The following is a 27,393-nucleotide window of genomic DNA, read 5'->3' on the forward strand; positions in this document are numbered from 1 at the left end:
ATTTTCAAGATAGTTTCCCAACACTGACAGAAAACATGTTATACTGAATTATAAATATACCACAGCAAACATACCTATTAAACATAGTTGCGGGGGCGGTTTTGAGGCGAATTTGAGAGTATGTCTTGTTTGTCTGTTAGCGTGGAGAATTCTTTTAGCTCTCAGTGTCTGCATACTCATTCTTCTCAAAAGCCCAATTCCCTTCGGTAATTAACAGGCACCAGAAAAAGGGTCCACTTTGGCCTCTACTCTTTCAGAGCGGTAAAGTGATGAAATGACTGTGCCATTAAGGACACAAAGCCTCTCCCTGCTCACCCCCGTCCCCCTCATCTGATAAAGGCCGGGGAAACCAGATCCAGTGTGTCTGAGAGCTGCTTTACCTGACTGCTGATCTCTGATTATAGGCCTTACATTGGAGACCTGGAAGGGGAGGATACTGCCTTGTGGCAGAAAAGGTGTGCATCAAGGTATCACTGATGCTGATTCAAAACGTATATTGTGCATGATCTGTTCAACATTTAGAGGGGTACTACTAGTATTCTGCAAAATCAGGTGTTGATACAGAATATTATAGTGGTTCTCAAATTGGGCATTAAGTGGAAACCCAATGCAATACCAATAGTGTTTAGAACTCGTCAACAAAAAAAATTCCTTAAAATCAATATCAGATTTTTTTTTTTTTACATAATCTCAGACCTGCAACCTGCATTTCTGTATCATAACCCTAGTTATAAAAAAATATTGGGCACTGCAAAAACAGGAAATTTAAAACCAAATGCTATATAATCTGAACATACAATAAACTCAAGCTGGACTTGAGCTACTGAAAAGGAATAATAATAAAAAAAAGCGAGGGCGATTCACTCCCAGACAGCGCCAAATTTCCCAAGTGAGCAAGTAGTCTGCTTCCTTTTTTTTTGCATACTCCATAGAAAACATCACCATGATGTCATCCATAATTATCGCAAATGACTAAGATGCAACAAATCAGTGTGTCTGCAACATTCTCCCAGCCAGATTGCGTCAGAAGCGTCTTTTTCACAAGGCTAATGGCACGTACAAACAAAGTCTCTTTCTAACGCAAGAAATAAGAGTTGAGTCTCACGTCTGCTGTCAAAATTAAAGCAAACAAACTGATGTATTTTCCAGCTCACTAAAACTTCTTCAGTCTGACATCTACTTTTAGTCCATCCAAGAGCAACTGGCCATTTTTAGCACTTAAAGCTCAAAAACAGTTAAGAGGCATGCATGCTATCTCAAATATGCTGCTAAAACACTATAAACTGCATTAATGAGAGGAAGTACCAAAATAAGTGTTACAATGCACTGGTAGAATCTGTAGAAATGTGCAGAGCAGGTGAGTCCCATATAGTGATATTTCTCCTTAAACAATTAGCCTGGAAGGATGGCCCACCCCTGTTTTAACAGCCCTCTTAATTTCCAACAAAAACATAAAAGCCAAGCCGCACATTAGAGACTAATAATTAGTGCATGTAGTTCTGAGTTTCTTACATACAAAGAAAAGAATGCCTGTATGATAGATTCATATTCAACAACACTTCATCTTGATAAAATAACTTTTAAAATAACCCACCTCCCAGCCAATAAATCCCAATAGGCATTATTTTACATATTTATTATAGTTTTACTTAACTTTTTCTTCAATATTTAATGCATATTTGAATAAATCTGTCATAGTTCTAAGCTAATAGTGCTCATCAATGTCAATGTTTAAGATTAATAATCAAATAAATGTAGGTGGGCTGCTGAACACGAGTTCCAGAGCGAAGCTTCAGTTGACAGTATGGGATAAGATGTAAGTAGCTAAACTAAATATTGAATATTTGACAGCTGTTTTATGAAAGACATGTTAAACGACGGACAGAATTAATCAGGGATTTAAACTAGTAGAGAGTTTAATAAATTAACTGACTAATTTTGCCATTTTGAACTGAAAATATACGGTCCTACTTGATTGCGATTAATGTGTATGTGTTAATTGTAATGTGATTCATGTAATGTAATTCATAATTGTCAAGGTGACAACACAACACACATTCAAGGAGCCATTTTCAACGTATTAGACATAAGATTAATATTGAATGAGCACATATTGTCAGTGAATTTAATAAGCTAGGTTTTCTGGTAGCTTTCAGTAAATTAATTTGTGGTGCTCTTCGGTTTCGAACGGAAAATTTTTATATCATAGTTTTTATAAAATTTTTTACTTTATCGGAATGATATGAAACTTGGCAAAGGTTTTGGCACTTGCTATGTGAATGCACAGGAACACGCACAGGCACGCACCCACGCGCACATGCACACACAACCTTGATTCAAAAAGGTTAAATGGCCCTGAAAACGCGCATCACGATTGTACCGCATTGAAAATGAATGGGAAACAATTTCACACAGTGGAAACGTTTGGTACTGCGCCCAAACAAAATCTTACTAAAAGCTCATATTTGGAAATATCAACCTCAAAATTGGAACACGACTTGTTTAGATTTATGGCTTTTGTTTTCTCACAGTTTTAGAGTAAAACATGTTTTGGAAAATATATTTCTCATATAAAACCTGAAAACATTTTTCTGCATTTTTTTCATAATAAACTTAAACCGCTATAAAGTTTTTTTAAGTTAACTTTTTTTTTCTTTTTTTTTTTTTTTACTTCAGCAATAATCAACCAAGTCTCTTCTTTAAAAAGAGTCCAAACTTAAGTCTGTGCTCCAAAGCATTCAAGATTTAAAACAGTTGAATTTAGAAATTTCATGCTCAAAAAGTGGTTAACAGGTAATAAATGGATTATAACTACATAAATATAATTTAGTCCCAAGCAAATCCCCTAAAAAAATTTTTTTTCAATAAAAAAAAAAACATTATCAAAATAAAATATAGTACATTCATTACATTGAAAAAAAGGTCATTTTTGACCACCACTTGAGGAACACCATTGGGTTAAGAAAACCTCAATTTTGGCACCTCTGTATTTATAAAACCCTACGAATGGCCCAGGTTATAACCATATATCCAGGTGCACAGTGAAGTAAGGAGCATCATCAGCATTTTAAAGAGATAATTCTGGTGTCTGGATTGCAGCAACTAATATTGTAACTAAATAAATGTCATACATTCACTGTCAAACAGCCACAGCCAGATGAAGGAAATGTCCATTGGCTCTCATCACTGCCATATTTTGGCAGTGCACGGTCCCAAATCCCGACTACATCAGACTCATCAATTTTACTTCCAGTACACTTAAGCGACAAGACATAAAAATGTCTTTTAGGAGAAGCTTGGCCCAATTCATCACACTCGAGGGGGGGGGGGGTGTCGAAAAGCAAACTCTTTGGCTGTGGGCAGGAGAAGCCCCCTCAGCTCTCCAAACCAAGCAGCTGTTTATCTTGGCAGTGCTAGTCACGGTCCACTGGGCCTGAGTTTCTGCTCTTTCCCGGCCACTGTTTTTAGGTTGAAGTGGGCAGCGCCAGGGTAAACACATGAGCTCAGCCCTCGCTGGGTCCTTGTTGGGTCTCTGCTAGGCTACCAGAACCCACAAGCCAGGGTAAACAGCAGCTATGCGACTAATAACAAGGGAATCCCACTGGTCGGAGAGCGAGCTAGCGAGAAACGGTGCTAGTGGGCTAGCGAGCCTGTCATCAAATGCTAAACACCTAACTACAAGCAAAACATTTTGGCTGGCAAAAGTCAGACAGTGAGCGCAAAGGAGCGAGAGAGCGACTTGTCATCGTGCTATGAGACAGAACGTCTCTGCTTTCTGCTCCGTGTCTCTGTCTCCAAAACGGTAAAAAAAACAAAAAAACACAAGTGAGACAGTCTCGGTCTCAGAGCTATTACAGTTGCCATCATTTCAAATAAACAGTCATGCTTCCAAATAAGTGTGTTTTTTCTCTGGCTCTAAAGAAAATATCACTGAAGACTACCACTAATCAAATGTGAAGTAAATGGTGCCACAAAGTCTTATTCAAACCAGTTATAAAGCTGCGCATGACTTCTGAGCGTCTACACACAGGAGCCCAATGAATTAAACCTCACGCTGTAATTTAGCGAAGAGAAACAGGTGGGTCTGGACACACTGAATTATAGCATTTGGATAAATAATTTCTCCCCTTAAGTTCCACTTTAGAGAACCGCAAACCAGAGGAGGCCGATATGGAGAAGCACATCAGGATTGATATCAAAACCACACTTTCCTTCTCATAGCCTGGTAATATACAGCCATATTCATGACAGCACTATATATATTTATATAATTTAAAAAAAAATTGTTTATGTAAAACGGAAAAGAGTTAAAAAACCCAGTGACTCCTGGTGGTTATTTTGGAAATCGTATTCTCCTACTAGATTTATGAGGATGGAAACATTTTACAGACCTACTAATGCACTTGTCATTGCTTATCTATGAAGCAGAACAAATGATGTGTTTGAGGAGAAGAGAGTAACTCCAAACCTGCAACTTTTGTCCAACAAAAGCTATTAGACGGGATGTCTTCTTGTAATAAGTAACATAAGTAGCAAGTCTCTCGGCCAGTGATGGAATAGCAGAACTTCTGGTGCAGTTAATGATGGGATGGAGCATTATTTTAACTCGATCAGTGGAGGATCAGGTGGACTGTGGGATACCGCGCCATCCGGCCTAGTTATCTGAGGTTAAGTAGTTGCTTCCAAGTTCCAATCCAAGGGCTGTTCACCATAATTTAGCTGGTACATGACCTCACTACACCATTGTGCACATCTTATTTAATTTGCTTTGCACATAGTCAATAACGCAGGAAATTTGGCACACTTGAGCTGCATGAGCTGAAGCAGAACAATGAACGAACATTGCTAAACAGAAGCACTTTGTTAGCTGGTTAATTAGCATTCTAATTTTCCACTGTCTGGTGGAAAAAGTAGGAGAAGCCACTATATATATAATAAATGACTTGCACCTCAGAGCGCGCAGACGAAGTGCACTAAATGTGTTATCTTGCGTTTCAAGGCAGACGCCTCCTGTTCGGGAACGCAGTCGTGTAATACAGTTCTGGAAGGTAATTAACCACTTTGATGACAGATTTTACTCAGGCATATCAGAACAACCAAAACACCATTTCAGATGCTGTGCAAAACATAGTGTCGGCCCAGATCCGGCCCACATCTGGTACGTGTGGATTCCACGTGTGCCAGATGTGGGCCGGATCTGGACCAACACTTTGTTGCTGTCTGGGTAGTCCAGTTATGCCGTCCCATCGCGCAAAGTCACGTGATTGTTTTGATCCGCATCGATTTATTCGGTAAATGTGTTTCCATCGTAGTTTATGTGCATGTTTTCTTATCGGATAAAAAATTTATTCGAAACAAACGAGTGCATTTATGTGCATCTTGCCATTTCCGTCCAGATGTTTTTTTACATGATATCCCAAAATGCGCATAATAGTTGGTGGATGGAAACATTGCTATTGTGAATATGCTCTGAACAAAGACATTAAACAGCTAAAGCATGAATTCACAACAATAGTATTATACAATTGTGTACTTACGGTAATGTTATTTCTAAGGTTTTTACAACAGTTTCCATATGTTGTTTTTGTTGTGATTTCATTTACACTTTCTTGTCAACTAAAAGTTTGACTTAAAAAAAAAAAGGTGCCTACGAGCAAAGGTTCATATTTTCCTCACTGAGATGACAGCTCAACAGTCTCTAGGAGTTGAATGTGAATTTTCCACCAAATTACTCAAAGTAATGATGTCACTTTCTTTTTATCTCCACTTTTATAGACCCTGATTATTATCTGAGAATAGTTCACTTCTGACTCAATTATATACAGCACCATGACAACCATGAAAAACTTTGATTAAAGTAATCCAGCTTACAAAGAATACATGCACACACAAACACAGACACAATGTGGGTGGCCATAAAGACGCATCATTCATGCCGTCTCCATCGTAAAAAGCCAAGGTTTATATTATTCACTACATTGCTGGCTATCTATTCATATTGTTAATATATTATAAGTTGTGCTCTCTGCAGCTGCTGAGGCAAATGTTAGTGCGAAAGCAATTAGTCAGGCCTTACTGAACAAATTTGTCCCTTGCCTTGTCCCCTGACTGCTGCTGCTTGTAGTGCTACCTGCAAACAGAACATACAAGAAAGACAGATGTAAGTTAATAAGAAGAAAAAGATCTGAGTAACATGTTTTCCCAGACAAGTGTTTTTCTACTATCGATGTTTCCACCATTTTTCCTGTATTCAGTAACTACTGAATCTTACAAAGATGTCTCTGTGCCAGTATTTGACTCATGTTATACAGTCACTAAAGAAGAGTTATAAAGAATGTTTTTCGGTTGTCTTTCCTGAGCCTTGTTTACTCCCATGTTCTTTTGGTTTTTTTAGCATGAACTCAAATTGTGATGATAAGTAAAAAATAAAGCAGCATTGTGAGCTATAAACTCACATGTGAGTTATAAAATCACAATTGTGAGACTTAAAGTCACAATTGGGAGTTAAAAAGTCATTGACATATCGAAATTAATCGAAATTAAAGGTTTAGTTCACCCAAAAATGTAAATTCTGTCATCATTTACTCACCCTTATGTTGTTCCAAACCTGTGGGAGATTATTTCTTCTGTTGAACTAAAAAGAAGTTGAACTAATTCTGCTGATTAGTTTTTGGAATCAGCAGAAGAAAGAAACTCATACAGTTTCTTACTCATGAGGGTGAGTAAGTGATGACAGAATCGTTTTAATTTTGGGGTGAACTATCCCTTTAAGTCTCAAATAGCAGGATATACCATTACATTGCAAGATATAAAGTCCCATTGTGAGATATAAAGTCATGTTGTTTGACAAAGTTACGGTGGCCCGGCCGAGAGAGCTCAACGCACTGCAACTGAAGAAAACACATGCAAATAGAAAAACACCCGCCAATTAAGAAAACATCTTCATCGGTTTTACAACACGTGAGTGCTCCAAATACTCACAACACAACCAAATACAGAAACGTGCTGCAAATAGAACAGAACACAACAGAAATGTTTCCAGGGGACCCCAAATAAGTGACGAACCCGGCTGGATGTGCGTATAGCTCAAAGTCTACTTTTTTAAAAACTTTTTAAAACTTTTTTTTTGCTAAATATACAGAGATGACAAGTTTATGACATATAACTTTGTATTAGAGTTCTCAACGGGTCGGGTCGGCCCGACAAACCCGACGGGACCCGCGGGTTCGGGTCGAAAATATAAGTAAATGACTTGGGTCGGGTCGGACCTCGGGCTTAATCTTTTCCGCTCAGTAAAAAAAACAAAAACATTTATTAATCATCGCTGCTGTCCACTGTAAAGAAAGTCTGGCTGCTGCGTGCAACGTGCATCATGGAGAGGGGCGGGGGCAGACGCCGCTGCGTGCACGCCTTTAGCCTGGAGAAGAAGATGGAGTTGGTAAAAGTAAACTTGCCGCAGGTGAATTCACCGTCGCTACTACAGCCTATTTATATATTTAAAGTTTATTGTTTCAGTTGTTTGTATTGTTAAAAGGCGTGAACATTAAAGGTTGATTTGAATTTGCGTCTGCTGGTCATGGTAATACGTGTATGAGAAAAAAAAATTCCGACATGGCGTCGGGCCGCGGGCCGGGTTCGGGCAGATAATTCATGTTGATGTGTCGGGTTACATCGGGTCCGGGCTTTAAAAGCCACGGGCCGGGTCGGGTCGGGTTGTAATTTTTAGGCCCGTTGAGAACTCTACTTTGTATAGCCTACAATATGTTCAATGTCATCAGAATACAAATTAATCCAACATATCAAACTGGTAGGAAGTAGGTTGGAACACCAACTTTCATTGTGTATTCAGTGAAACAGGAAGTACCAGGGGAAATTAAGTAACTTCCGTAATAACCTCGCCAAATGTGGTTCCACCAAAGCACTTTATCATCCGTTTTTATATCATAAATGCATTCAGAAAAGCTGCACACCCTCTTTATTGACTCCTAGGCATCCTTTGAGTTCTTGAAGGGAGATGGTCTTGTCCTTGTTAAGGTCGCAGTAGTCGGTGAACTTGCGGGCGCATCGTTTGGGTTTGGCTTTCTTCTTCACGTAGCGCTTGAAGGGTTTCATCTCCTTCTTGTTGATATCGTGACTGCCATTATTATCCAGCTGGCCAAAGTACCATTGTACCACCCGTTCCTCCAGTGTGTGGCTTGGGTCAGGCTCAACAAACCTGGAGCACAAACAATCTCAGTTGGAGCAGTGTATTGTATATTACTATTATAAAACTATTATAAAACGTAACAATTTTAACTTTTTCACCAGAAGCTAATGAAATGATACAGACTGCATCACACTTCGGCAGATTCAGTTTTACTATTTGAATTGTATTCTATATACAAAACTCTAAAATCGACACAACTTATCCAGAACTGTTTGTCCTATGTGGACATTAATGGAACCTCTTTTAAAGAATTGCAATTAAAACATGATAAAATTGATTGATTTACATTGTGTTCAGACTCTGAACTCGTATCATCCTTGGCCACTAGGCATTAGAATATCAGAGAGACGTGGGAAGTTGTGGGAAATTTGTCAGGCCAACTCCACCATTGTGGTGGGACGTTTTGCACAAGTAAGAACTACTACTAAATATACTGTGTATACTCATATAGGGTAACACTTTAGTTTAGGGACCATTTCTCACTATTATCTAGTTGCTTATAAGCATGCATATTACTAGGATATTGGCTGTTTATTAGAACTTATAAAGCATATATGAATGCCTTATTCTGCATGACCATATTCTACATCCATTAATCACCCAACTACCTTACTAACTATTAATACGCAGAAATTAGGAGTTTATTGAGTTTCCTATCCTAGGAGTTTCCTATCCTTTAGGAGTTTCCTATCCTATCCTATCCATCCTATCCGATCCGATCCTATTGAGGCAAAAGTGGTAGTTAATAGTTAGTTAATAGTGAGAATTGGACCCTAATCTAAAGTGTGATTCTCAAATCATTACGACTTTGATCTAAAAATTGTATTTAGTCATCAAGTTTTGCAAATAAACACATAACACTATAGTAGCAATATTTTAGAGAACATATTAAATTCCACATTCATTTGAAAAAGCAATTTCTGATAATTATACCTTTTTTTATACCTATACCTTTTTTTTCTCAGCTTTATTCTCCTAATTTTATTACTTTATTCTAATGACAATTCAGTTTTATTTTCAAACCGATACAAATGTATTCTGTATTCTATTTATTTATTTAAACTAAAATGCTGTTGCATTTGTGAATAACGCATTACTTTATTAAGTTCTTACCTCCCGCCACCAGAGGGGGTTGGTGAGTTGATAGCTTGCACCATGTCAGTAGTAAGGGCATCCAACAGGCTGGTTATGAATTCCACTTTCTTTCCCTCTGGACACCCTGTAACATTTCAAGAGAGACCAACATAACCACAAGCATTCTCATTTAGTCTTACAGCAGAACACAAAAGAGGTGTTTTTAACATTAAAATGTCCTTTTCAATTACGCCCACAGTTAGAGAGGAACGTATTAAGCTGTCCCAATGAAATATACAACATCATGCAATACGATTGTTCTAACATTAATGTCAACGCTGATAATAAGGCTGCACATCTTATAGCAATTCAAAGATAAAATATGGCAAACAAAAGATGTGAGCATTTGCAAATGCTTGTGTGCACGTGTGAAATGTAAAGTAGCAAATAAGCTAGATCGACAAGGTGACGAGGGCACTTTCGCAGACCACCGCAGCCCAGTTAACTTTTACGACACATTGCTGAACACCTTGGGTAGCGCTTTTTTTTAACTGTCCCAGATGCTCGGCTGCAATGGCGTGCACTACTTGAGTCAATGTTTCGGCCTTAATTGTGTCTCTTAAAGGGTGACTTAAAACAGAAGAATGTAATAAAATAATCTCAGTTTACATTTTCACTTTGGTTAATTTAGGTTTTCTCGAGCCATCCTCACTCTAATTTAGCTGGTTCGGGGCAGTTTGGGAGGTGGGGCCCTGTGGCTTACCAGGTGACTCCAATTAGTATCTGTAAGGTTTGGACAAGTGTGATGACGTGCCGGCTCAGTGCTTCTCAGCCCAAGTGTTAAATTAGAACATATGGAATCAGACTCATCTTGTCAAACTTCCCATACTATATTTGACAGATGTATACTTCATAACGCCAGCTTGTGGGAAGCCCTGATGTAGATCAGCCATGAGTTTGTTTGTTTGTTTGCACTAGTATGATGATGCCACAGGTAGGCCTTGTAGTGGAATTTGGCCTGTGGAAATAGTTATAGTACATCTATCCAAAAGTTCTTCCCCCCATTCCTGTGTTGAAAGGATGAAACCAAAACTCTTTGCTCTGGTGCCAGGTTGCACTCAAGTAGAGTACATAAAAATAATTTGACTGAAGTCCCCCTGGGCACTGACAGCACCTCTCGGCCCCCCGCTGCTGTCCTCCCCAGTGGTCCACGCCGTCATAAACTACTCCACACATCTGTTACCCAGTCAGGAGCCATGTTTTACTCTGTAAACTTACCAGATGGGGAATTATAAAGGAGTTACAATGAAATTCTAAATGAAAGGGAAAGAACTGGAATGAGCGAAAGCCTAATATTTTTAGGGAAAACCACCTTTAAATGCTAACATGTGGTACATGTTCTTGCAACCATTTGTCAAACATTATTAGCAGAAACAAAAAGAAAACCATACTCTTATTGTAAGCATAGTCAAGGAGAATGAAAATATACAATGAAATAATTTAAATAAACATATTAGCAATATATGTAAGCTTCTTTCCGCCACTGAACACAAAAATAATAAAGGTAATTGCGACTTTTTATCTCACAACTGTGTGATATAAACTTGTAATTGGGAGTTATAAAGTCAGAATTGCCTTATATAAACTCACAATTGCTTGTAATAAAGTCTTAGAATTGGTCATAACTCAAAAGTTCGAGTTTATCTATTAATTCTGAGAAAATAAGTCAAAATGGCAAGATATAAACTCACAATTGCAAAAAATAAAAAAATAAAAAAATAAAAAAAATCAGAATTGCAGGTTTAAATCTCAATTCTGACTCCATAACATGCAATTGCGACTTTAAAGCATCTTGCAATTCTGAGAAAAAAAGTCAGAATGGCAAGATATAAAGTCGCAATTGTGAAAAAAAGTCAAAATTATCTTTTCAATTGTTTTATTCTGTGGCGGAAACAAGCTTCCATAGCAATATCAGTCATTGTTGCACGTAAAAAAAAGAAAAGAAAATAACAATAGGCTTTAGGTGGGTCATAGCCATTAGCCGCCCTCTACTCGCTAGTTAGTTGCAGGGGGAAGGATATTCTCATTCTAAAGAGCATCTGATTGGGAAAATAATCAATAAATAATTTATAATTTCGATCCATTGTCCCAGAAGAGGAAATAGACTTTGAGGAGTACACTATCTTATAGCTTATTAATGACCTCAAAGCTAATAGCTAATAAAGCTAACAAATGACTGGTACACTGTATAACCAGTCAGGAACTATCTATCTATTTTAGAAATGATGTAGCCTACATATAAACAGAAGGAGTGACATGTAATGTACTAGTGAAGACAGTTAAGCCGGTCGCACACTGGACGGCAAACGCCATGCCGTGTCATGGACAACTCGCCAGTATCGCGAGTCTATTCTAGCAGACTTCAAGAATGAACAGTGGCATCAGTGGAAAAACGGGGCAAACGTACAGAGAATGTGTGATCAATATAACTACAGCTCTCTACATGAAGCATACAGATTGTTTCAAGCCACATAAAGTTAAACGCTTCAATGCAAAAAATGCACAACAAACAGAGGCATTTCTGTGTGCATACACTCACAGAAAACAGTCCATATTGTGTCCAAAATTACATAATATACATTTATGCACTTATACTTCACACTATGTACTCTACCATCTAGTGTATGACATTTATACCAGGTTCAGACTACACAATATCAGCCCTATTTTGTCATGATCTGTTTGACTTAGGGTGTTGTGGTGATTCGTAAACAACAATGGGCTTTGGGATGCACGAATCAATCGTTTTACCTCGTATAGTGTCATAGCGCATCTGCAATGCTTCGCAACGTCCTGACAGGAAGCCTAGCATGTTACATTTTTTCCATCACATCTGTGATGTTGACCAATAAGAGCACAGAAGCAATGGAGGAAAGGTTTGTGGAGCTAGAGCAACAATACTCCAGCCTTTATGATTTCCTCGATGGACTACAACGACAGAGGGAAAAAAGATAAATGCTGGTGAACGATAGCAGAGGCGCTTCAGCAACCCGGTGAGTACTAGAATTAGCATTAAGATAAAGTACAACCATTGTTTGTTTATGCTCTTGTTTCCGGGAAGTCATTGACTAGTCCCGCTTTCTTGATGACATCACGCACGTCGTTAAATACGACAAACGATGATTGGTTTGGAAACAACATGTAGTCGGACATGCTTCTTGTCCAACACATGACAAGAATTTAGGGGTCAAAATCACACAATCTGACAAAAATATTGTGTAGTCTGAACCTGACATTATTTATACTACAAAACAACATAGAATAGTGTAGAAATTGGGAGAATTTGCACCTAATGCCAACTGTTCTGCTCACCTGTCAGATCTCTGTCTCTAAAAGGATCTTCCATCTCTGAGTCTCGAGAACGAGCCGCACTGTCACATTCTGGTTTTTTATACCTGATGGAGAACACAAACATGAGGCACTTTTACAATGTTTATACATCTTCTCCTCTATTCTCAGTATCTGTACAAAGCCACACAAGCCTTATGTGGAGCCACATTTCTCCAGTTCAGTCTGTCGAAGTCAGAGATCTGAGAGTGAAAACGTGAACACACTGGAGAGCTGCTTTAGAGTAGAACTTGAAGATGTTATTCTAATTGAAAGCGACATTGACATTTTTCATGTTTACTACTGTAAAGCTGCTTGCTTTAAAACAATCAATTGTATAAAGTGTTATATAAATAAACACGACATGACTTGACTGGACTGGAGAGCTGAATTACAGTTCTCAGTAATGCTGCAAAGGTATTTTGAACTTACCCCAAAGTGTAGAATGAAAAAGAACTTCACAGTGAATATATCATGGCTTTTATGGAGTCTTTTGACTTGGGACAGTAGGCAGCCACCCAAAACTTCCTAGCAAACGCTTAGCTATGTGCCTACAACAACTCGGAAAACTTTGACAACCACAAAAATAAGGACTTGGCAACCAAATTATCATGGACAAACATCACGCATTTTCTTGTTCGTAGAGAATGCAGAGTTTGGTATTCACTGTAGATTCAGAGATAGGACTAAAAAAAATGCAGCCATACAAGTCCTGTCTCAGTTAACACAGCTATCCAAACACATGAAGAAATGACAAAACCCTGAGTATTTGATTTCATTGTTTGATCCAATTTGGTTGACTGGTTTTTAGTAAGACAGACATAAGAATGCATGACACTGCAGAAATCTAGGATTTAACGGAAACATCCAGAACATCTATCCAAAGGATCACGCCATCTCAGCATGGTTCAGAGGCAGCATGGGCTCCATGCCTGAATTCATATTGCGAATTTCGTTCAGCAAGAACCAGTTGGCTAAACCTTCTCAATGTTTCCAGGGCAAAAAAAAAAAAAGAAAGAAAAAGAGAGCAATTTACACATCTCCAAAAGTGGAAAATAAATCACAGCTCATAATGGGTAGAAACACATCAGGACGTGTCATGCTTTCAATTTGAGTGCTTTCTAAACAAAATTCAGCACTGACAGCTTTGCTCATGGAAAAATAAAGATTGTGGTTTGGAGAGAAAATCGATTGTCATAACATTCCACAACTAAACTAATCAGTCGCATTGGATGATCGCCATTCTTTTAGCATTTTGAGATGTTTAGAGCATGCAAGCTCATCCAGAAACATGTCGTATAAATAATGGGGTTACAGCACAGTCTTGATTTTATATCTTGATATTAATGTCTTAGGCAGCGCTAATGACACAATTACAAAATTTGTCATAAGACAGTTTGTTTCTGTCTTACCTTGCAGAAGTTCCAGGTATGGGTCTCCCAGTGTCCACCAGCACACACCAGCAGTAACCAGTGGACTGGTGGCACTGGACCGGTTTGTAGAGTCCCTGCAGGCCGCAGTCAGGGATGAAGATGGCTTCCCGCGGATTCTGCCGAGCCTCATCCTGGGCCGTCTGCCTCTCCTGGTCACAAGAGGGAACTTTCTCTAAAACCATGAGAAACACACTCAATACACAGACATCTCTCATATCAGGTAGTGCACTTCAAGTATGGTTTAATATTCTTCAACAATGGCAATAAAGCAAAACAATAGTCTATATATAGTGAGCTAGTACAAAGTACAAACAGGGTCACCACATGGAAAGCATGAGGCATGGCAACAGTCAAAGTTCTCAGAGAGGCGGTCTCCTTAATGCCATTCCAGATTTTCTGTTTGAATGTCTTTGTCTTCTTAGCGGTCTTTTTAGAGCCACTGTTCAAAGTGGAAGAACTTCCAGTTCTTTGTTGTTAAAAGTGCTTCTGTTTGTTTAGCTTGCGAACACTGTAGAGACTTACGCAGCCTCCTTTTAACCTCCCATTGTATGTCTCTAACTCCCTATAACTTTATTCCCTCTTCCTGTACCCTGTACAATGATGGAAAAATATTGGGATCAGTAAGTTTTTATCATTTTTGAAAGAAGATTCATATGTTCACGAAGGCTGCGTTTATATAAAAATGCATTCAAAACTTTTCTTTTGCTGCTTTACGTAGTGCAGAATCTGTGATACAGTGTCAGTTTGAAAGTTTAAAAGATAAACTTTGAATAACCGCATTTATTTGAAATAGAAATGATTTGTACATGCCTTTAAAATGTAAAGGTTACACTTTATTTCGATAGTCCACTTCAGATATTCTACTAACTGAAGTAGAACTGATGTAACAACTTTGCAACTACATGTCAACTAACTCTCATTAGAGTATTAGTAGACTGTTAGGATAAGGTAAGTAGAATAAGTTGACATGTTCTTGCAAAGTTACTTATAGTCAGTAGAATGTCTGTCTGGGAGCATCAAAATAAAGTGTTAGCAGATATTAAGCAGACAGTCTACTAATACTGACTGGTAGTTGACATGTAGTTGCAAAGTTAATTATAGTTAGCAGAATGTGGACCATCGGAATACAGTTTTACCAATGTAAATAATTAGGCCAGATTTTCTACAAGTAGCATAACATTTGCAACACAAGTTTGAGTCATGCATCCACAGTATCAATCTTTTCAACATATGCTCCCTTAAAGGTGCAGTAAGTGATTTCTGAGAAACACTGTTGATATTTGCAATCAACCCAAACAAACACACCCCTCCCTTCATTGCTCCGCCCCCAAAATACACAAACACACAATATAAGATCGGATATCTCTTTATCATAACTGAAGTGAAGCAAAATAATGCTTTGTGAAAGATAAAGTGAAGATAACAAACAAACAGCGCTGGAAAGCTTTTCTAATATTAACATGGGTCCTAAAGCTCTTGCCTGATCATAACCCTTCTTTTCCCAGTGAAATTCCTCTGAGCTTTTCTCTTTTGTAATGTCTCTCAGCCATCTCTCTTTCTACAGTCTTTCTTCAAATCTCACTCTCTCTTTTCTTCCATCATGAGAGGACACGCCCCCTACTGCTGATTGGCTACAAGTGTGTTGTGCTGCTCGGTGCGATCCACTTTCAACAGTGTTTCTCAGAAATCGCTTACTGCACCTTTAATTTGAACAGATTTTAAGAGACGACTTTACATTCATGGTTAACGTCATTAATTAACACTGTTGCAAATGTTTTCATTCAACATCTGTGAGTTGAACCAATTCAAGTCCTGAAAGATCTGTGCTGTAAATGTCCATTTATAATGGAAATTGTCTAATCAAAAATGAGATTTGACTGAGATCAGCTACAATATAACTTTCACCAAAATTGTGTTAAAATTAATTGAGGCAGAATTGACTTAAACACTTTCAAGGGGCATCTTTGCCCCTTTTCTTTTCTGAGCCATTAGGATTTAATTTTCATGTATTTATTAACACAATGGACACTTGAGAGATGTTCTTTTAAATGTTTTAACACCTTGTCTCATAAAACTCTATTTATGTTGAAATCCATTTAGTACGCTGCTCACTTGTAGTGCATCGGGCCAAGTATAATAGCAGCAGATGTTGAGGCTAATCCAGCTAGCAGGGTGCTGAAGAGCTTTTTAACACTCCTGATTGATGTCATTTTTAATCAGATGTTTAGTGAATATCGTGCCGCAAGAACAGTTATCAGAACCGCTGTTTTCCTCTGCACGACAGCCCGGGACACTCAAGCTGTTAATCATTAGATTGGGCAGATGCATAAGCTATACAAAACTCTCTCAAGTCTTCCCTTTCTTCTTCCTCGTTTCAGTTTCTTCATTCTTGTAATGCTAAAAGTAAGGTTGTGCACTGATTAAAAATGTAACTAATTAATCACACAAGTTAGACATTAAATCCCAAAATAAATGGATTCAACACAAAGGACACACACGCACACACACACACACACACACACACACACACACACACACACACACACACACACACACACACACACACACACACACACACACACACACACACACACACACACACACACACAGTATAAAGATACCTTTATTAAATGGATTTTATTTATTTTTTTGGTTAAAATGAGTGATTATGACCATTTAACATATTTTAATAAAACTACATTGTAAGTTCCCAAACTACTGTTTGTTTATCATTCATTTTTTCTTAACATATCGAATAACCAACCTAGGCTCATTAGAAATATGCACCTCTACCTTCATTTTTGGATTTCTTTTGCATTCAAGTGCAATGTTATCATCTCAAAACTATTAACAAATACATTTTGATGTTATGCATCAATTAACCAGCTTTATATAGCTTTTCTAATGTAGTAAACACCTGGTTTAGCGCTGCACTTGCGATGCGGAGAGCATGGTTGCAAGCTAAAATTGCATGGTTGTCGTCAAGTTTGCTTTTGTTAATACTATCAGTTAGGTTTAGGGTAGGTGGTATGTTATTTTCCAATCCGATAGAGCATTAACATTTTAGCATTACTCGCTGGACATTTAATTTCAGAACTACCGCGATACATACAACAGTCAATGTAATAAAACATTGCCAGATTTACATTAATCTGAATGCACTTTTAGCCCCACTCACTGGAATTTCACAAATTTCAAGAAATGTGCAAGAAACAACATAATATCATTTTGCAGATATGTCGCCATAGGCACACATTTTAATAAGCCTGGGTTGGAAATAACAATATTCACATAAACAGGAAGTGAAAAATACATTTTTTCTTCTTTCAACAGTCCGTATTAATTAATGAAATGCATGCATGTATTTAAGTGATATGAACCGCATGGGCCGTTTACACAAAACCATTTTTAACTAAAAACGGAAAACTTTTTATGCGTGTTGGACGTTCATTTACACGACAACGGCGTTTTGGGGGCCTGATAACACATGCTTTTTAAAACGGGTTTCAAAGTGCTCGTTTTTGAAAACTATACTGTTCTCGTCTCCATGTGAACTACAAAACACAAATTTGTGAAAAAAGTGACATCATACGCATTTTTATTACATGTCTATAGGCGAGTGATGTTTCTTTACAAAGTGACATCACCAACTACTGGCCTGACAGAATAACACCGCGTTTTTTTGTCGTTTTCACGGATCTTTGTGAACGGGGATCATTTTGACAACATTGTCGCCTGTACGTGAAAAACACAAAGGAAAAACTTTTCCATTTTTAGTACATCATTGTCGTGTAAACATACCCTAAATGAAATTGGGGCGGGATTACCTGTTAATGGTAGATGCATTTGGGGCGCTATGGTGGTGTGGGAAATATGATTCGAAACATTATTCTTGCAATTCCATTTTGCCCCACTCATAGTGCAAAAAATTACACATTACCCACGTTCTGTTTGTAGAAATAATGGGACGGGATTACGGAATTATGCATTGCGAACTCGAGCACCACAGAACAATGACTAATCTAGTTTTACTTGGAGAGGAGGACCACTAAATGGTCCCCAAATGAATCTGTACCGAAGTATAAAATTCCTGGCCGGAGGGTGAGGGGTGGTAACAGAGGAAGGACAAGATCTGGAGTGTGAGAGAATTAAACTGAGAACAGCACTGCCCACTCAGAGTGTTCGTCTGAGCCTCCAAATGAAAACCATGAGCTACAAGCCCGTTCAGTGTAACCAAATCCTGCTGTTTTTGCTTTTGTCTTCATTACAAACAGTTCTGGTAAGTTCTGACAGCGTTGGCACGATCGGGAACAAGGCTTGGGGTGTTTTAAGTGGAACCTGACTGTGAAGACAAGGAACGGGGGAGAGCATTAAAACGTCCTCTTTTCCAGAGATGGGCTCACAATCCACATTCAAGTGTTCACGGCAGAGTCCATGACTCCTGCGCTTCCCGCCAAGGTTCCTTCATATCTAAATTATTTAGCACTGTTTATTGTAGTGAGGGTATACTGGCGCCAAGCAGATGGGATTCCCAAAAGAAATTGTTTTTTTTCTCTCTCTCTCGCCATAATACAATAAAACAGGACAGAAAAGGATGGACAGTCTCAGATCCCATTTAATCCTATTTGCGTCACATTTTTGTTATGCATTCATTTTTTTAAGATCTGCACGTAAAACTTGATCTGACCCTCCTCTCTTTTCAGAGTACAGTCATTTTTATGCACTCTGTCCCTTTTTATTCCAAGAAGTGAGTTGCATGAGTTCTGTTTAAACAAATAGACATAAGTGAGATACAGCCGAGGTGAGACCTCATTGCTCCCAGAATGCTTTGCTGTTGTTCTCTCTCAGTGTTTACAGGCTGGTATTGATTAGTTTATGCGCGGTATGTTGTAGGTAAACTCTGCTGATTTCCTCACTATAACGGCTGAAAATCAGAGCCTCATGTGTTTCATCGTGCCAAGATCAGGCCAAACAAAATAGCTTGAAACTCAGACTTATCAGCCTCCTTTAAACAAAGTGTTCTCTCTCTCTCCCTTTCTGTTTTAGATGCATACAGTATATCTCACTCTCTCTTTCTATCTCTCTTTCTTCATATGCCGTCCCTGCAATTGTTTTCAGCTGTGGGGAAAGTAATCACTCCAGTCTTGGATCTATGCATTCTGAGCTCATAACGTAACAGAAGAGGGCACGATGGGCCAGAAGAGGAGGGGTGGGCACCATGTTCTCCTCAAACTTTAATATGCTAAATGAAAAGGTTTATAGACAATCATGTCAAACATGTCCTCATCCTCAGAAGTACTCTAACCTCTTCATTTTTATTTCCTTCACATGGCCAGTAGTAGTTTTGGTGACTGGATGTATATCGAGAAACACAATATATTGTTTTTCACAGAGAATGAGCCAATGATCGCTTAATAACTTCCTGGGCATGTGACACATCCTGGTTATAAGTGACTTACCATATCGGGTCATTCTGAGAAATTGGGATTATTCCTCATTAGTGTTCCCATGACTTATGACTACAGACTTTATTTAACAAGATACAGAACTTCTGTCATATACAGTGGTTTAATGGTTTTAACTCTGTAGAACGCAAAATAAAATCAATTATATTTTATATTTAAATGTTTGTTATTCATTAAAATATCAGCCAATTGCATGCCCACATTTTAACAAGCTGTACTAATAGAATAAAATAAGAATAGAAATAGATTAAGAACAGAAAAATTATTTACGTCTTTCCACGTTAAAAGAAAATGTCTTTCCTCTTCTTTCTGTTTGGTTGATTTGCTCATATAAAATCATAAGATTGGTATCATGTATTTTTGGGGGCCACAATAAAAAACACAGGTAACTTAAGTAATTTAAATATAATATAATATAATATAATATAATATAATATAATATAATATAATATAATATAATATTTATAATATAATATAATATAATATAATATAATATAATATAATATAATATAATTAGTGGTGGGCAACGATCACTTACGATTGATCTTTTATAAACAAAATAATTAGTACACACACATATATTATGTACACACAAACTTTTATTTTGGATGTGATTAATCGTTGCCCAGCACTAAATATAATATAATATAATACCCATAACAATCACGCCTGAAACATTTCAAAATATAACAAGGTTGGTGCAGAACATTAAAAAGAAATGTCTAAATGTTTTCCCTTTTTTAGTTGATATAGCACTGAAATGATAAATAAAACTGATTGACTATCAGAATTTACTCAGTGTGAATTAAAATACTTATTAATATAATTTTAAAGAACTGTGTCGGGTTCAAAATAACAATAACAATACATAAGGATTTGAAGTAGTAGTTGGAGGCCAATGTGCTGGTCCCAAAATGTCTATGGAAATTGCGACCCTATAAGTTTTAAGGCACAAAGGACAAAATTGCTGGTTTGCACCATGGTTAAAAGGCTATTCTAGAGCTTGCGGTATCACGGTAACTCTATATATCCTTTTTTTGCCGAATATCTATACCTGCACTCAAACCAGTATAGAGAGCTTTGTATACAGTAGCTAGTCCAAACCTGTAATGCTACTACTACCCCTAAATCTTAGGGGACACAATGATAATAATGCTTGTTCTGTTTCATGGGGACCACAACCACAATTACCAAAGAAACACACAATTTACCTCACCTCAGATGAGCATGTTCTCTGTTATAACTGCACGAGTTGATGTGTGAAAGATCGAACTGATGCGTACCACCCACAATGCACTGAGAGATGGAAACTTGGCTTTCTTCGAGATTTACTTTAGCAGCAAAAACAACATCTCAGTGTTTCAATTTACTCCAGATCCCACACACTCCCATGAGCAGCAACGGTGGAGCCCGGTGCCAACTCCGTCACTTCTGCACCAATAGCACCCCTGTGATGACCGTGGATCTGCTACTCTGGTTGAATAGTGTTGATGTGCAACAGATGCTAATTGGTCACAGGAGGAGACTCTGAAGCGTTCCAAAGACGTGTCAGATTAGATATACAACGTGTCAGCTCAAGGTAAGTGTTTCCTTCAGCACAGAATATCTTTTGTCAAAATTTTGTCAATAATTCTCTGGTGAAATAAATTGATTATTTTTCAATGTTTACCAATTATAGGCCACCCAGGCAATAAACAAGGGAACGCCACTGGAACTGCATACACAATCTGACGTATACGACACACACACATTCTTGTACATCTATCTTTATGAGGACTTTCATTGACACAATGCAATCTCTAGCCGCTTACCCTAACCTTACCCATCACAACTAAGTGCCTAACCCAAACCCTTACCCTAAACCGACCCTTAACCTAATTATAACCTTATCCCTAAAACCAAGTCTTGACCCTCAAACAGGCCTTTAAAGGCTCTCAGAAAGTGAGGACCGGCCAAAATGTCCTCAATTTACTCTCTTTGTCCTCACTCCAATGGTCTAAAACTCAAACTGGTCCTCACAAAGATAGTTGTACAAGTACACACACACACACACACACACACACACACTCATTCAATCTGCTCTCCTCCTGTGCCACAAATATTCGGATCTCTACCTCTCAACCGCACTGCCCAGAAACCTCACAGAACTTGACGGAGTTGACTGAGCATGCCCAGAGGGTGCTCGACTCATTTGAAGGAAATTGTAAAGGAGACACAGAAAGCTAAACAAATTACACAGAGGAGAGCTGAGACAAACAGAGAAAGAGGGGCGCCATAATTCTAGCGGTGTTGGGTTTCTCCTCCCTGGACATGCTGAATATTAAATCTAAAACTGGAACAGAAATGTTGCACAATCAAGGGCGCTTGAATGTACCAACTTGGACGCTGCAATGATGATGCTTTGAAATATTTCTAGCTGTGTAGGCTGGCCATCAGTCTTGTGTGTGTCAACACAAAGCTCTGCTTGAAATTGTGTGTTTTTGGTCATTACTGTTTTAAGAGGGAAATGGACTAACAGGATTTTCTTTCCATTTATATCTTTAAGAAATCAAATCAGCTATTAAGCATTGTGAGACAACTGAAATTGATAGAGCAGAATATATCAGACAGACGATGGATGGATGGATGGATGGATGGATTCTCACCTGACTTCCTACTGTTTGAACTGTTCTGTTTGTTCTCTTTGTACACCAGCTGCTTAATCCACAATGTTGGCGCTGTAATCTCTGTGGTGATAAAACAAACAAAATTGATTTGCACTTGTATATCAGTCATATACATAAATGCAAGACTCATGCCCATGTTGCTTGTATTTGCATGTGGTCGAAACTTACCCTCACCTTCTGGGACAACATGCGTCTCCATGGTTGGTGTGGGCTTGGAGCCATCATCTGGATTGAGGGTGAGAAAGAAACGGAAAGAGACTACCATTATTGAGGTTAATACAATCTACTCTCCACAACTGTTGAATGATTGGGATTTGCACATGGCCCGGCCATTAGCACAGAAAACAAAGTGGGTGAGGGATAGAGGGTACAAAGAGAGAAAATACAAGTCAGAAAACACAGATAAAATAAGAGTATTCATCCACTCAAGAACAGACACACACATCTCAGAATGCGTAAATTAGCTTTCATATGCATACTGTTTAGATAAATAGTAATACAATTGTGTATAAACAAGCAATTGTAGATAATTTAACACACTCAGTCAAAAGTGTCATGATAATTGAGAAATGTCAAACGTCCTACAGTACTTACCCACTTATGTTCTATTGCATTCTGGCTGATTTCCTTGTGGCTCACATCATTGTAGGCCCTGGCAGTGGAGGGGCCAAAGCCACAGTGCTAAAGCCACAATAAGGTGGCAGCGAAAACCAGTTCAAAGAATACATGTAGTTCACTGAACTGAATTACAGCCAAAGTGACATTGCAATTTTCCCTGTCCACCATGTTTGCATTTAAAATCAGTGATCTCCTCTGTAAAATAAGTACATGTTCTGAAAGTGAATTTTATTATTCGCTGTCTTTTATATAAACAAGGGTCATTTAGAAAGATAATGGCAGTAGTAATAAAATGAACTATAAACTGTTAAAAGCCAATTAGTTTTGTTGTCTTTAAGATCTTTAAACATCAGAGAACCAAGTGTCATTGAGAGCAACATGTGACCAATAAAAAAATAAAAAAGGTTTCGAGATGAATTTCAGCATCGCAGCATTTGATTCAAAGTAACTGAAGATTGGAAAAAAAATAAATAAGACAAAAGGCATAATACTGTGTTCACAAATTTAGAATTGCAAATCACTGCTGTGTTTTAGGCTTTACAGGATAGTTCAAACACTGAGAAATGTTTAATTGTTTATAGAAAATTATAGATAAAATTATAGAATTTTCATTTTTGGTAGAAATTTCCATTTAATGCTACGCAGATTAAATAATGTTATGTATGTAGCAAGCTTTGTAGCTAGCTTACGAGTGCCCTAGGTAGCCTCCACTAGCCTGTTAAAAAGTTCTCTACAGTCAGATTTTTGCTGGTTTCGTGAAACCAAACCTTCAGACTGACAGCAGAAGGTCTGGACTCCATAGCAGCTTCCGTTGGCCAAGGACCGCCCAGAGGCCGTATGACTGACATGTAGAGCAACCAATCACAGTTCATTTGGTTCAGTGTCATGTTTAGGGGGTAAAAAGATATAAAGTCAATATTCCTACAATAACAGACCGACATGCAACCAATAAATCATTCACTGAAGAACGTTGTGAAAATTCACTGCAACAATGGCAACAATCAGTCTCCAAATTGTTTACAAAAAATCCAGAGTTTAGTTGATCCCGATAGGCTCTCATTGTCACAGTTGTAAACACAATGTCTTTCTTCTTCCATGAGGGGGTTTGGCATCATGACGGCTTTGTTTCCAGGTGGACCGGTAAAGAACGTGTCACACACGTCTCCAGGAATCTTATAGAGTTCAACCAATCAGATGACGACTTCGAAACTCCTGAAGTGTTTTCCAATTTCCTACCAATAGTCCATGGGCATGACCAGAGATGGTCCTATTATTGGGAGATATGCGAGTTTGTGGCTCTAACATTGGAGAAAGCGTAACGGCCAACTTGGATCACGTGTGCCTTGATAACCAATCACATTACAGCCTTGACGTAATTTAATTTCGTTCACAGTTGTGCGACAGTCAATCACTGTTTGCGGATACCATAGAAATGAATGAGAAGTGCCGAAAACCGAATCATACCTGTTGCGCAATTAACCGTGACTTCTTTTATAAAAAAGCTTTTTTTTTTTGGTGTAAACTCAATCCAAAACGGATGTTTAAGAGCAAACATGTTGAAGATTAGCCCATGGGCTGTCGATTCAGTAAATGATAAGCTATTTCCTCACAAAAGCGGTTTATTCAGCGTAGTGAAGCCTCTCCCCCATTGACATCAATTAAAAAGGCCTCTTGTCTCCTTCCCTGTGTACCACAGCGTTAGCAGTTGGTACGCTTTTTTAGCCTAAGTTTGCAGGCTTGCCTTCAACTGGCTTTGGCGTGGCGTCTGAGGCTAAGACGATACTTTTACAGACTAGCGGAGGCTACACGTTAGCTAACTACCTAGTTGACTGCATGTGATTATGAAGCTTTAAAGCCTAAAACACAACAATGAATAGACTCTTTATTTTTAACAACATCAGAGCTCATTGTAGGTCTTTCTTAAAAAGTGTAAATGTCAATTATGCTATCAAGAGTGTGAATGGGATTTATACTTCTGAAACCCAACAGTGATCACTACAGGACTGAGTGCAAAAGACTCACGTACAGTGGCACACAACCACCTTCCACCTGCTGGTGACATAAACATCTGGTGCACATGCACTTTGTCTTGAGTGCAGCCCAGTGCAGAAGAGGTGAAACAAGATCTGAAAAAACAGAGGCAAACTCCATTCCCAAAACCCTACCACACATTCCCAGCACAACCATCTCCCACCCCAGTGGTTCAAACCTAAACGCACTCTCAAACCCCTATACGCCACCCTCGGGGCCTGTAAATGACAATCTGGCTTTCCTGAGTTAGGGCCCCAGAAACGTAGGTGCCTGCCATTGCTGCTCTTAACATCTATATTAGCTGTTTGAGATTTCATTGCTGTAACAGAGCCCAGTCTTTGATGTGTGCTAAGGTCTTACACTGGCTGTTAAACAGAACAACTGGAATAGGTTTTCATCCTTTACGGTCCTTCGAGAAACTGAAGTCTGAAGTAAAAGCTTGACAGAAAGAGTCAGGCCAAATGAGCATGTCAGAGAAATATGAGGCACATTTGACATCTATTTAAATGTGCTGAAACACATTTAATCGTACATAAGTAAATAAAAGGAGACACAAAATAGAAAGTTTAGTGGCGTTGCAGTATGGCGTCCTTCTGATTTGTTAGTTTTCAATATCTCTCATACATAAGTGCACACACTCACATTTCTGCGAATCTCAACTCACCTTTTCTGCCGGAGCTTGGAGGTCCCGGTGGCTTATCGGTTACTGACCCTTTAAAGAGAGAGCAGAATGTTTACTCAACTTTTGAAATGCAGTACAGTAACCACCTCACTTTGGGAGAACAGGTTAAATACAGTATGTTTAACCTGCACTTGTAGGAACACAGCATGCAGAAGTCAGATACAAAAGAATACAAAATGTAAGTGACAACTGTAAAATCCGAACTTACACAAATGGGAGAAACAGTGATCAGCTCAAGAAAAAGAAAAAAAAAGTTAAAAGACCCCCCCCCCCCCCAAAACATTCTTTTAATAAAAATTAAATAAATAAATAAACCTCTAGACGACTCTGAAACCACATTTTTCACTTCTAAATATGTTGAAATGTTATCTACAAATTAAGTTTCATGTAATGCCAATCCCTTATATTATTCCATGTGTTGGGTGCGTTCATTCATTATGGATACGAAAAAGAGATAACACACACACACACGCACGTGAACGCGCACGTACGGGCACACACACACACACACATTTAATGGGGACTTTCCATAGACATAATGATTATAGTTTATACTGTACAAACTGTATATTCTATCCCCTAACCATAAATCTACCATCACAGAAAACTATCTGCATTTTTACATTTTCAAAAAACATTACTAAGTATGATTTATAAGTTGTTTTCCTCATTGGGACAAAAAAAATATCCCCAAAAGGACAAGGATATTGAATATTGCCATCTTTGTGGGGACATTTTGTCCCCATAACGTAGGGAATATCTGAACCACACACACACACACACACACACGTGCACACACACGCACACACAGAGAAATATTTTATTTATCCATTGTTACAATTATTACAACCATTATTATTATTATTATTTACTGTTATTGACAATGGTACTGTAGACATACCTTCCTGCAGAATATATTCCCAACCTTGTTCTAACGCACCAGATGTTAAGCAATTGTTTTGAGCACTTCTGATTGGAATGGCACTATGTGTTTTTCATGAATGAAGTCTCCTTCATGTAGACATCAGTGGAAGGATTGTTCTGTTGTGTTTGATTAGTGTTGAAAATAAATTCTGCAGCTAGATAGATCTCCAGGATTTAATATCCATACATAAAACACAGTTTAATGTGACACGAAACAGATAAAATACATTGAGGAGAGGATAGTTACTGTATGCACAAACAATCATCAATCACATTGATCCGAGTACGTGCAAATGCTCAGGATTAAAGGCATGCATAAGTTCAAGATTAGACAGTCCAAAAAATTTCAATGCTGGAGAGAAAGAGAACTTTGAACAAAAGGGCGATTTGGAATGAAATTTACTACCTGACAATCCACTTGTCCCAGCATGAGTTCCCATAAATTCACGGAAGTTTCCTGCAAACGTGTGCAAGACATTTAACTTAAGTGGTGATTCATGGGATTCACTCATTTCTGGGACAGGACTGGTCCATCTTTTGAGCATTCATGAAATATAGAACAGTGAACCAAGTTTGAGGCAAGAGAATACATCGGAGTGTGACGTTATTGCAAAATAAATAAATAAAATAAAAATAAAAATCACTGGTTGCCACCTAAATGTGAATCCTTTACTTTTAAAAAGAAACAGTAACACAAATACAGGATCTTATGCAGGACAACAAGCAGCAGGAAGAAAACCTATAAACGTATTAAACAATTACTGGACAAAAATACTTTCCACTATTCCAGCTAAATGTGCAGAGACAACTATAAGTAAGCCTTTTATTCACTGATGCACTGAAGCAGAGTTTACACTGTGCACAGTTTATTAATTTTAAAAACTAGTGTGTGAAACAGTAAATGATG

General features: G+C 38.2%; 1 protein-coding gene across 7 annotated transcripts in view; it reads right to left on the reverse strand.

The window, feature by feature from the left end:
• Positions 1-27,393, reverse strand: part of LOC309491529 (SPARC-related modular calcium-binding protein 1-like) — a 60,056-nt gene that overhangs the window by 7,714 nt on the left and 24,949 nt on the right. For 2 of the 7 annotated variants that reach the window (XM_082190586.1, XM_082190584.1), the window contains exons 6-14: positions 26,893-26,943; positions 25,545-25,592; positions 22,400-22,489; positions 22,211-22,291; positions 14,080-14,272; positions 12,653-12,735; positions 9,320-9,425; positions 7,971-8,215; positions 6,097-6,130 (exon numbers count right to left, since the gene is read on the reverse strand). In XM_082190586.1, coding sequence (XP_082046712.1) covers positions 6,097-6,130; positions 7,971-8,215; positions 9,320-9,425; positions 12,653-12,735; positions 14,080-14,272; positions 22,211-22,291; positions 22,400-22,489; positions 25,545-25,592; positions 26,893-26,943 — 931 coding nt within the window. Of the gene's footprint in view, positions 1-6,076; positions 6,131-7,970; positions 8,216-9,319; positions 9,426-12,652; positions 12,736-14,079; positions 14,273-22,210; positions 22,292-22,399; positions 22,490-25,544; positions 25,593-26,892; positions 26,944-27,393 lie in introns of all 7 variants that reach the window. The other 5 variants (XM_082190588.1, XM_082190587.1, XM_082190585.1 and 2 more) reach the window with 5 other exon arrangements.

This window comes from Leuciscus leuciscus, assembly GCF_965113295.1.
Source record: "Leuciscus leuciscus genome assembly, contig: HAP1_SCAFFOLD_326, whole genome shotgun sequence".
NCBI lineage: Eukaryota > Metazoa > Chordata > Actinopteri > Cypriniformes > Leuciscidae > Leuciscus > Leuciscus leuciscus.